The sequence below is a fragment of the Protopterus annectens genome, chromosome 11.part0, assembly GCF_019279795.1.
Source record: "Protopterus annectens isolate FY-2018-M chromosome 11.part0, PAN1.0, whole genome shotgun sequence".
Taxonomy (NCBI): Eukaryota; Metazoa; Chordata; order Ceratodontiformes; family Protopteridae; genus Protopterus; species Protopterus annectens.
In genome coordinates, this window is record NC_056745.1 from 1,195,193,500 (window position 1) to 1,195,206,686 (window position 13,187).

Here is a 13,187-nt window from a genome sequence, read left to right on the forward strand (position 1 = left end):
AAATAGTTCTTCAATAAGACAGTGGTGGGCTCTAGGAATGGACTACCAAATGGGCTGTGGAAAAGGAATTCATGGAGGCAGTCATATGGGACAGGTGGAGAAGGGATATGGAGGAAAGAAATGGGTGGAGGGGAAATAAAACTTTGCCCCTAAAGGCCTGACTAGACAGGTTTACTGCCTCTTTCTGAGATTAAGCACAGAGGTGTAACTGAGCTGAGATGAAGGGAGCTGTTGCCCTAGGCACAAACTTTTAGGGACAAGCTCAGCAGTTACTGATGGAAAGTGAGTGCACTACTAGGATTCATTTTAAAAGCCGCTGGTAATATTATGACTTTTTAAGCAAATGTATTTAGTATCTTAGTGTGTTAGAAACTGTAAGAAGGAGTGCTTTGAGTGGGCACCAGCCATGGGACTGCCAAGGCTGTTGGCTGACTTAGCTATGGGACTGGTGAAACAAATGCAATAAGAACTTTGTTTTGTTGCCTAGATAGGTGTAATAGCTATAAATGTCTATATGCATTCACAGCCTGAGCTAATAAAATATCACACAAAAATATAACATATTATAGCACTTTATGTGGTAGTATAATGTAGAATGATATTTCACAAGAATCCACTTTTGTTAAACCATGAGTGTCAAACATAACTGTCTTCTGACAGAAAAAGTTACTCAACTCTAGCATAGATCTTCCTACATCTCCTCTGTTTCTCTGAGACAATGGTTGTAGAATTGACATATTTTGAGGGGTGCAGAGTAGTGGATGCAGGGTGTTGAAATCCCTGTATGAAACTAATTCTCCATATAATGAAAAGCACAATAATGTGGAAAGAAGGTTACACTGGGGATTGCGCAAACACTATAATATGGAAGTAGCTGAGAAGCATTAGAAAAGCACTATAGAGAGTTGTTGTTGTTGTTTGACTTTTAGCTTTTTCCCGGTAAGGGGTCACCACAGTGGAACTCCGGTCCACTAATGATTGGCAACAGATTTTTACAAAATGACGAGGTGCCAGCTCGGCACCCAACCTTTAACGAAGGCACGTCCATTTACGCAAGCATGTCTTTTGAACGCTACCCAACCGAGGGGAGGACATGCAGACTCCACACAGAAGGCACTCCCAAGCCAAGCCAAGAATTGAACGGGAGAACCTCTTGCTGTGAGGTAACAATGCTACCGCCGTACCACCGCGGAATAGAAAAACACTATAGAGAGTGATGAAGTTTATATCACACGGGATCACCCATTACCAACAGGTAAAAAAACTGATGCGAGAAAACCAGCTATAGTAGCACATACACACATACAAATACAAAAGTAGCATTGATCATTGAAATTGCTACATCCAGTGTTTACAGGGTCTTAGATACAGAGACATAAATTTATAAAATACTAGTATTTGCAAGCAGAAATGAGAGCAATGTGGAATAAATATATCCAGATAGTTCCAATATTAGTAGAAACAAAAGGTCTTAAAAAAAATTACAATTGTACTTAAATATGCTACCAGTACATGTAATACTGTATGAATTACAGAAGAAGGTAATTCTGGGCACATTACAGGTGCTGAAAAGACCACTCTTAGCTAACATCAAAGACTGAAACAATACTAATTTCACAAACTCTAATTGTACCCTGACTTAGGAATGGGGTATATTCCTGTCGTGAGATTAGAAAACCAACATAGTGAGAAATCAAACAAACCAGAGGGAATACTGCTTTACAAAAACAGATTCAAAAAGTCATGTATACAGCAACTTTCTTAAAATATGGTATTATTGGCCAAGGTGTGATACATAAGATCAATGGGAATATAGCAGCTACCATGATGTTACAGTACAGTGTGCTAAACTGCTTGTGCCACAATGGTATGTAATTAAATACAGAATGAGTGCATGAATGTGTACAAACATCAGACTTTGACAATAACATATATTAAGGTACTTTTGATGCAGGCCCCTTATGGCATTCCTTATACATTCATTCAACTATTCACATAAGTTGGTTAGCATTGTGATGCCCCAGCATTGGCCAAGTAATCAATGAGCTCAATCCTCACCACTGGCAACAGCTGGGGACTTACACACTGGGAGGATGACAAGTACACACACAGTAAAGTGCAATTTCCCTTAAAAGCACACAGAGACCACAGTCAGTCTGGGGTGGTTTGTCCCTCTTTCTACAGATCCCCAGTAAGACTCCCCACAGGCACAGTTTAGAGTTAAGATCTCAGCTGGGTGGCCAAGACAAGGCCTCCAGCATCCTCTCTGTTCCACCAGTACTTGTTGTCCCTGCCCAAGTAGCTGACACACACACTCTTTTAGATTTGATTTAGTCATAAACACACACACACACACACACACACACACACACACACACACACACACACACACACACACACACACACACACACACACACACACACACACACACACACACACACACACACACACTGGGAAAGACTGGCACTGGTTTCCTAACTATGTTCCTTTTGCTCAGACTATAAGGTAGTTATCACTGCCACTAGCCAACTGTTTATCAGCCACTTTAAGGCCCTTAGCAAAGGGTGTCCAATCATACTGTGTAATGTTACTATTAATCCAAGTGGAAGTTTGATCAAGAGCAATGCTATTAGGAGTGGCCTGCACAATGTCACCAACATATATGCAAGTACTCTCAGAGCTTAAATATCTCTAGACAGACCAGCCACAATTGAAAGGTTTAAATGTATTTAATAATAAATAATAAAAGAACAAGGGAACACTAAATATGGATGTACAGTGATATCAGAGTTCAAAATCACAGGAAATATTTAAAACAACATTGCAGGACAGTCTTAGATAAACACAGAAAACATCTAAGCTATACTTCACTATATTCCTAACTGAATCTAAGAGAAATTACTGTACCCTAGTTAACTTACTTACAGTAAGGCAAGTGTGGTAAATGGATATTCTAGCTGATGTTGTTGTCAGGTCAAAGGCAAATACAGAATGCACTGTTTCTCTCTCTCTGAGGGAGTTCTTAAATTAATATTTTAAATATTGCTGCTGGGATACTTGCAGCATGACATCACTTTTGTCATCTGACTTTTGTTTCCTAGCTAAATCCCCATTGTAGCATTTAGCATCTCCCTGCGAAAATACATAGACAAAGGCTTTTCCTATGTTTACCATCCTCCAATGAAAAAACAAAGAAATTCTAACCATTCATCAGGCTCTGTCAGCGCCACTCTCCAATCAGAATCATATCCAATCAGGGCCATTTTCTCTTTCATTTTACCAATCAGATGCACTTTGCATTGCAAGTATTTTTTATGCGCTTATGGCTTTTGCTCAGAGCTGTGCAGCTGTTGGAAGTCATAAAGCAATAAAACACTTCCACATCTCAAGTCTAGTAATTACTTCTCTTTCAAGACAATACAAAAAACTTCTAGTTCTAGACATTGTGTATGCTACTGCACTGAAACTGACAGTTAACATCTTTTGTTTATGGCCCAGCTATAAAGTGACAAGCATTCTTAACTTCTGCAAGTTAATCTTCTACGTTCCAGTAGGGTACACTGTGGATACATCTTTGAAGCTCAGTACTGTGCAAACCCTGTTCAACACACACACTCCTGTACCAGCAGTTTGATACACACATTACTTGCAGTTCTAATAAATTTGTAACACAAGCATATAAATCATGTTGCTATTCACAAATGACACACAACCACTTACAAAATTCCAGATAGCTGAGCTGGCAGTATCTCATTCTGTCACACTTCTATATATATATCATATTAATATTCACAAATGACATAATTATTTACAAAATTTCAGATTGCGAGACTGACCGTATTTCCTTTTGTGACAAGCATCACACTTCTTGAGTTTTCAGGTCAGATCAAATTCTCTTGGAAGATTATATGATTCTGTTACACGGCCAAGGGTACTGTAATCCTGTCCAAGACTGAAAGAGCAGTAAATAAATATGGTGTGTACTATACTTAAAATTAAGTTAGGGGAATTATTGTCAAAAAATGGGAACTGTATAACTCATAGTACCTAGTATATCCATGCAACTGACGGCCTACATACGCAAGGAACAAGGAAAGCATATTTCATCTGTGGAATAGCTTAAGGACGTACATTAAGAACATCTTAATCTTATGTACTTTAGGGAGGTAGCATTTTAGACCTATGACAAATTTTCCCTACAGTGAGTTGTTGCATATATATGCTAATGTATGGTCTTTCCTTTAGAGATCAGATTTTCATTAGTGGTGAAATATATTCCAGGTATGGCAAAAATATACCTTTACTCAACCCTGACCTTGTTTCTAGAAAAAGGAAGGGGGGGTTATTTTCCAGCATATTTTCAGTCAGCAGCTGCCTATATGTGGTAATAAAAAAAAACTTTGATTAAGCCAGGTATTTGAAGACTGTACCATTTTCAATTTTTGCTACTTGGTTTTGTAATATGCCATATTTGCCAGGCACAGAGAGCTTCTTGCATAACCAAAGAACTCTGGCAATGTTCTGGCTTCATTCACTCTTATCACATTAGTGCTAAACCATTCAGCAGTACTAATAAGGTTTGTACTATACACAGAAGCAGGTTAACAATACAGTCTACCAGCCTGAGATTATCTAACATTAGTCCATTTATAAAGGCAGTGAATAGCAGGTTATCAGAGACTTTTATATGTTTCATTATTAGAGATTTAGGTGTCAGAGCGGGTTTCCTTCTCTGAGACATTTTTAAGTAAAGGTATCCATTAACCCATATGTTCAGTTTGCTTGACAGAAATAAGAATGTGTGAATATATTTACTACTTCATTTATGGCCTTGCAAGTTTTTAATATTCATATTTTTGAAATGCTGTGCACTGCACATGCTGAGCATGAGGGTGTTGACTGGGCCCCCCTACATTGTCTTCTGCTTATCCTCTATGGTGAGTTAATAAAAGCAGTTCAGGACTGATATTGTGAGATTTACACAAGTTCTCTAAGGTTCTTCTATCACCATGATGGCTGAAAACTATGGTATTAACCATAAAGCAGAGAGGAGCACATTGGACACATATGATCTGATGAAGGCTAGTAAGCCGAAAGCACTTATCAGAAGATTTATGTGCTTCACTACGTTTGTTTTTACTCAAGTTTTATAGAAGATTAAATTTTGCTTTTAATTTTGTCTGGTGTAAGCCATGGTGGAACCAAGGATTTTTTCAGAGTATTGTCATTAATTTGGTAGTTATGAACACTATGCAAGTGTCACTGAGGTATAACCTGCAGAAGGGAACACATTATGAAGAGCAGATCTTACCTTTTGCCATATGTCGCAAATCATAATATGTAATACTATAAAATGTACTAATGTAGAGATATAGTAAACCTCCAGACACTGGACCCAACCCAGCTTGGTTTTGTCAAAGGCAGATTATGCCTACTCAACCTGGTGGAGTTCCTCCAGAAGGTCACCAAAGCAATAAATGAGGGCAAAGTCATTCACACTGCCTACCTTGACCTGGCCAAGGCATTTGACACAATACCCCATTTGGTTAGGTACAAACTCATATGTCACCTGATGGATAGCCAACTGACTCACAGACAGGACCCAGGAAGTTAGAATTGGGGAGTCCACCTCTACAAAGAGGCCAGTCACAAATGGAGTCCCTCAGGGATCAGTCCTTGGACCCTTCTTTTTGGCATTTAGTTCTCAGAAGTCAAGGCCAATATCAGTGGTCTCTGGCTGACTAAATTTGCAGATGATTGCAAATTAGGAGCTGTCATTGAATCTCACAATGACACAAATGTTCTCCAGGAGGGGCTGGCACAGGCAAACAACTGGTGTCACAGTCATGGACTAAAACTAAATGACAAGAAATGCATAATAGTATAATTTGGGAAGTCATCCATCCCTGGGAACTATCATATTGACAACACATCCCTTAGAGTTAACCCAGTAGTCAGGGACTTAGGAACACACGTAGGTAGCAATCTAGCCTTTGATCATCACGTGTCTACAGTGATGAGGAAATCATTCTATGTTGCGCAACTTATAAACAAAGGTATGGCATCTAAGTCCAAGGAAGTTATTGTTCCACTGTATTTGACATTCATCAGACCTATCAAGTACAATGCCCCCTTTGTATATATCTAACTAGGCATATCCAACAATTGGAACATCCACAGAGGTTCCTCACTAAAAGAATATACGGCATAAGGAATATGTCCTATGCAGACCTCCTCAAGGCCCTATCCCTTTATTCTTTCTCCTACAGACTTTTAAGGGGAGATCTATGCCTGGCATACAGGGCATTGTCAGACCCCACTCTGATGGACCTCCTGCATATCCACAAAACAAACAGCACCAGAATTACCCGGTCTAAAGACTTAAACCTTGCCTGTGATATAAATAGGACCTGCTGGAGTGATAGGTATGTATCTCAGAGACTACCCCGTCTATGGAACAGGCTCCCCATCCATGTGAAGTAGAGTTCCTCCCCAACCCAATTCAAGTGCAACTTGGACAATTGGATGGGAAACCGGACAGTCATCCTGGGTTTGGCATCTGTGTCTCTAATAGACAGAGGTAACCTGTAAATGTTTCATTTGCCAGGCCCATGCTTACACATATCAATGGTTTCAGAACTTGTCAGAGATTTGGGGTGCATAGCTAGACTTAAAAAGACCCTTGTGGTCGTTAGCCTAGTAAACATCCATGAACCTATGTACTATGTCTAATGAAAATGTACTAAAAAATATTAAACAAATAGTAAACAACTGTTTTAATAACAGAACATCGGAATATAACCAGTGTCATTCAAACTTATAGAGACAACATTATTAATAATGATATTGTTCTGATATTTACTTATAAGTCTTGTGTTTGTGGTTTTAGAGTTATTCAAGTAGTGCTTCTGGCAGTAATTCTGGACATTTTACTTTTGCTTTCTTCACAGGCTCTCCGTCGTCTTGCATCATAAATAAAAACTGGAAAGATTTCTGACAGAGGAATATCTATGAACCTGTGATATATAGAGAAGGATATTTAATCATTTTAAAGAATTTTAACAATGCATTTTTGACATAGGAATATCTAAGAACATGACATATACAGAGAAAGATATTTAATCATTTTAAAATATGTTTAACAATGCAATATACAAGAACACACCAAAGAGGCATATGTACAGTAAGTAGTATGTTGTTACATGGCCATGGGCAAAAAGAAATAAGAAAACATGACCTTTGAATATGTTTGCACTTCTCTATATTTTCTTCCTTTACTTCTTGTTCTAGATGGTGCAGTGCTCTTTGTTTTACCACTGCCTCTATAGTAAGGGATCACTTACTCTATCTGTAGCAACCTGTGTTTCAAAACCTCCATGACTATTTGGGTTCATTGAACCAAACTGTATGACAAAAAATAATTTATGTTTTTATCAAGAATCAATACATTTTGTTGCAAAAATAATTAAATCACTTATGGAAATAGTGCTATTGATGACTTTTAAAATCTCATATGGTACTACCCAGGCATTTTATTTCCTGAAAAAATGTTTTTGTGTCTGATGCAATGTAATTACAGAAGTAGATAAACGAATGCCATTCATTCTACCACTTAAAGAATTGTTCTTCTTCTGAATATTGTCCTTTATGTGAAATATCACTTTTAAGTCTCCTATCTACCTTAAACTGTATCTTTTACATGAAAAAGGATGCTGTGTAAACTGTGGTATCAATATTTTGTCATGTTAGATCTCTACAGTAGCTGGGCAATGCAGAGTCTGTAAATATTAACATTATTTGTTTCTTCCCATGTGTATGTGGATAATGAAACAGCAGGCACTTTTTGAAAGTCTCTGATCTATAATAGGAACAGGGGATGCAGCCATTTGTTTTGTTTATATTAACTAACTGCACGTGCACTTGTTGAAAATGATTGCATATCAGGCAATTTTAGATTATCTTTATTTACTTGTTCACTTTTCATCATTGTCTGATTTTTACATTTTCTAGAAAGTTCCCATGAGCATTTTTAGTATACACATGCATTTAGTACTAACAACAGTGACTAATAAGGCATCGTGGTATGTGGTTATCATAGGTTTTGTCTGCATCTTGTCCGGTGTTGCCAGTTGAGTGAATAAACCCAATAACAAGTGGATAACATCTGAACAATTCTCATTCTGGAGTACCTAATACCTCATGATGGACTTATATTTTAAACTTGTCATAACTTTTTTATTACTGAATTGTTATTATATAATATTTTATAGCTGCTGAGGTACTGTAAGACAACATAGATGGGTGACATAGTTAACCAAAGGATTATAGAGTGTTAAGTTTATCTCATTACTACAATAAGTGCTAGCATTTAGTGAGATGAAACATAGAAAAGAATGCTTCTGATTTGCTCACTTTAATCATTAGACGTTAAAGTAGAAAAAACTAGTAATGTGCCATTGAAGCAATTCAGTGGAATTACACTGTAGCTGTATGTTATGTTTTTATTATTATGATTACTACATTCCAAAAAATTAATTTATAGTATACACTAAGTTTAAGTGATGTTAGGCAGAAATCTGCAGATTTGAGAGAGGGACATAATTATGCAATTATGCACTACAATCAGTAAATCTAAAGCAGCCAAAAAAGTGTTGATGCTATTAATAATTTGTGTACTAATTCATTAATTTAGTACACAAACTGATTTTTATAGAGCTTCTTCAGCCATGAATCAGATTATAATGACAAATTTAATCTATGTAGACAGTTAGAGTAGACAGTAAACCAGCAAGTGTTTGGGAAGACATTAGATTACCCATTGTAATCCTGGTCAAACACAAATAGATAATGCAAACTTTATACAGGCAGCAGTGAACCTTATGATAGTACTGTGATGATTTATTAATAGTTTATCTGCATTCATGTCTTCCTAAAATAAAAAATAAAAATAAATAAGGGTGTGTGCACCTTTGTGGGGACACCTTAGAATAAGATTCCCTAAGGTCCTGTGGATTCTAAGAATTTTTTTGTTGAGCCATTCCCACACATCTACCCACATTTACCCATCAGCTTTATGAACCTATCCAATTCCCAGGTTCCTCAACAAAGTGATAGAAGGAGTTGCTACTGCAGAGGTTATGACCCCCCTGGTCCTTTCATGTTCACAAAGCTCATTTTTTTTAATATTAGTATCTTTTCTATCCCTGTGCTATAAGTGCCTTTATCCTCTTTTAACAGACTAATCTGATGTTTCTTAGGAGTGTAGTGGTAGTATATCTCCTCCAGTACTTTTTCCTACCACTGATCATAATGTTTTAGTTGTCAAATGCTTGTGGCTACAATAGTAGCAGCATCATTCATCATTAACGAGTCATACTGGCTGTGCTATCCAAACATGACTGTTCATTTTATAGGGCTACCATTAATCATTTGGGTGTGCATGGTACACACTGGCATATTAACATATATACAAAGTGAGTCTCCATAAAAGGTTCCAAATTTTTAATTTTTGATAGTTCTTTAAATGATTCAAATAAGTTTCTAAACACCATGATTCAACTATTTTTTTAAATTGTGACCCCATTCACTGCATCTATATCAATAAACTATTGATCAATAAAAAATAAGGGACTTATAGTGACAATCACCAGCAGAATATAAGGACCAGTATGACTGAAGATTACCCAAGAAAATGAACCCCAATTGAATTAAAGTTAACAGCTGTGGATAAATATGGCTTCTTAAATATTCAGCATTATAAAAAAAAATTTTTGTAAAAAGTTGCATTTTGTCATTTTAAATAAGCTTGTTGTATAACTGTGTTCCTTGCTTGAGATGTCCCATTCTAAAAAGTAGTTCAGCAGTGACATTTTGTGTGATGTACTGCATGCATAAATGGCCCAGTATATGCAGATTTATTACTACAGTGGTGCTTTTCATTTGATGCCACCCATACTGCAGGAATAAAATAATGTGTGTGTGTTTTAAGAATTGTTAACCTTTAACTTTTTATTGATGGGAACAAATATATACTAAGAAATCAAATGAATAGTATGTGGTCTAAAAGTGGAGGTACAGTAAAATTTGAAAGACTTTATTATGTTTAGGGTGGCCACGGTGATGCAGTGGTTAGCATTGCCACCTCACAGCAAGAGGTTCTCTGGTTCGATCCTTGGCTGGGGTGCCTTCTGTGCGGAGTCTGCATGTCCTCCCTGTGGTCGCATGGGTTTCCTCTGGATGCTCCAGTTTCCTCCCAAAGACATGCTGCAGGTGGATTGGACACTCTAAATTGGCCCTAGGTGTGAGTGTGGGTATGTGTGTGCCTTCTGTGGAAGGTTGGGCACCGGGCTGGCAACTCAACACTGTAAAACTCCACTGCCAGTCATGAGCGGACAAGGAGATCCGCTGTGGTGACCCCTAACTGGGAAAAGCCGAAAGAGGAAGATTATGTTGAAACAGTTGCAAAAGTCCATCAGAATGTTAAGTCCACTTGCCTTTCACTGTATTTGGATCATTTTGTTGTTGCACCACTAAAAAGGACCTCACTTAGCTAATTAGAGAACAGGGTTTTCAAAATAGTTGTGTGTGTGTGTGTGTGTGTGTGTGTGTGTGTGTATGTGTGTGTGTGTGTGTGTGTGTGTGTGTGTGTGTGTGTGTGTGTGTGTGTGTATATATATATATATATATATATATATATATATATATATATATATATGTATCCATTTTCTCTTGCAGAATATAATATCTGAAAAAGACTGAAATTAGTAATTAGAGAGAGAGAGAGACAGAGACAGAAAGAGAGAGGACGGTGTTAGTCCTAATACTATTTTAGACTTTGACAGAGTTCATGTTTGTGTCATTTCAGTGTTCATAACATAACTCTAGAGTGTAATATCATTTTGTAAAATGTATTTTGCATCAAATTTGTAAAAATGCAGGCACATTTAAGATAGTCATACATTGACTACAGTAACCAATTCAATGGTGTTATATGAATATCTAATCTACTTTTATGCTTGCATTGTTTTCTTGAGTTCAATATGTTAGCTGTAATTCTTTTGAGTTTTTTGTTTATTATCTTTACCTTTCTTTATTCTATAACTACATTTTCTGTACTAGTATTTTGCATATTTTGTGAGTTGTGATGCTTTTCTGTTACTCATTGTTCAGCTGATGAGCTAGATATGACATTTGTTTTATTTTGGGGAGGAAATCAGGCTCATAACAAAATATTTCACAGTCTCTTTCAAAATTCCTTTAGAATCACCTATTCAATTAATCTCCAGAAGCTCCAAATCAAAGATGACCTCATGGTCAAGTTGCTGTTACAGGAATATACTATTTCATTGCTCCTTCCTAAATCTTCCAACATCAAGTTTGTCAGTAAAAACTAAATGAAAACTCCAGCCAAGCTAGAACTTCCAATGAGTGACCTCCCAAACCTCCTGTAACAGAGGCACATGGGATATATGCAAATGACCCTTATGAACATCAGGTGTTTCAGCTATATGGCGATTCTGATTGCCCATGACTTTTAGGTTTGAAGTCTTTTTAATGGACAATTTCAGGCCAATAAAACCAAACCCCACTAGCTATGGATATGCATATTTCTGCCTTGTTATGACCTCATCAGCATAGCACAAGCAGAGTGTTTGACTAAGCATAAGAAACACAGGGTTGTTATACCCAGCTGATGTCCATTATCATTAGGGTGACTGCAAAATATCCCAACTAACAAATTAAAACAAAGAGAGAGAAGGTCACACTGAAAAAACAATCAGTAGAAACTAAATGTCTGTTTTTTTTAAATGTGTGTGTTGTAATATAACATTTTTGAAAACAGCCTCTCCCATGCTTTTTTCAGAACTCTGCTTTCTAGTTATTTATCAAGGGATTCAGAGCAAACATATTCTTATTCTTCTGATAGGCCAGGTGAAGTACTTTCAAAGCCTTCTACCACACAGTGCATGGTCTGAGCTAACAGATTGTTGGAGGCTGATTCTGCAGGCCACGGGCAACTAAAATAAGACAAAATGTACTAATGCCATTGAAGATCTGACTTTACTTGTCTTTCAGGATTTAGCAACATAAGAAGAAAATCTGATTAGAACTTAAGAAGTGGACTTTGAGAAATGACAGCCATCATATATTTATTTATTTATTTATTTACACTTTGTTGACCATGTAAGTCCCAGTAGGTCAATGGCCTCTTTTCAAGGTAGACCTGAAGTGGTATTCACACTAACTAGGGTATATTTGATAAATTCTGTGGAATCTGTTACATCCACCTGAGCTGCCAGCAACTCAGGCAGATGGGCCTCAATTTATGACTTATCTGAGGGACAGCACGTTCAGGCAGATAGGGCCTTGGTTATATGAGGATCAGCACATTTCTGAGGGACAGCACACTCAAGCAGATAGGACCTCTGTTTAATGACATCTGGGAATAGCACACTCAGGCAGATAGAGTCTCTGTTTAATGACTTTTCTGAGGGACAGCACACTCAGGCAGATAGGGCCTCTGTTTAATGACTTATTTGAGGGACAGCAGATTCAGGCATATAGGGCCTTGGTTATCTGAGGATCAACACATTTCTGAGGGACAGCACACTCAAGCAGATAGGGCCTCTGTTTAATGACTTATCTGAAGGGCAGCACTCTCAGGAGTGCAGCACCGTCCTTTTGCTGTACTGAAGTGACAGTACTGGAAAAAATTAATCCAGCTAGCTTGTGCACTGAAGGTTAGTGTGCTACCTCTTGTGCTACTGAGACTCTACAAAGTGCAGTCTTGTGGGGCTTCCACATTATTTATTCTAAACTTCAAGTCTTATGTGATTTCAGCTTACGAAAAGTCAGCTTATTATTGATAACAAGTAGGGTGTCCTGAATGAACAGAAGAGTTTTACTGGTTCCACTGTATTTCTAAAAGTTTAAAAAGAGGCTTGAGTAATTTTAGCCTATTTAACTAAATTTCTGGGAAATGCTATAGAAAACATTGTGAGAGAGAGATTAGAATACATTATTAATGAATGTGGGACAACATGATTTACTGGGCAATCTCTTGTCAAACTGTCTTGGTAAGGTTTAATGACTGATTTACAAGGGTATTACATAAGGATTTATAACTATATATATATATATATATATATATATATATGTATGTATCATGTTCTTGGCCTTAGTAATG

General features: G+C 37.2%; 1 protein-coding gene across 2 annotated transcripts in view; it reads left to right on the top strand.

Annotated features, from left to right (window-relative positions):
• Window positions 1-9,755, top strand: part of SLC26A4 (solute carrier family 26 member 4) — a 401,657-nt gene extending 391,902 nt beyond the window's left edge. For both annotated transcript variants that reach the window (XM_044088553.1, XM_044088554.1), the window contains exon 21: window positions 6,952-9,755. In XM_044088553.1, coding sequence (XP_043944488.1) covers window positions 6,952-6,975 — 24 coding nt within the window. In that variant the 3' untranslated portion in view covers window positions 6,976-9,755. The remainder of the gene's footprint in view (window positions 1-6,951) is intronic.
• Window positions 9,756-13,187: the final 3,432 nt, after the last annotated feature.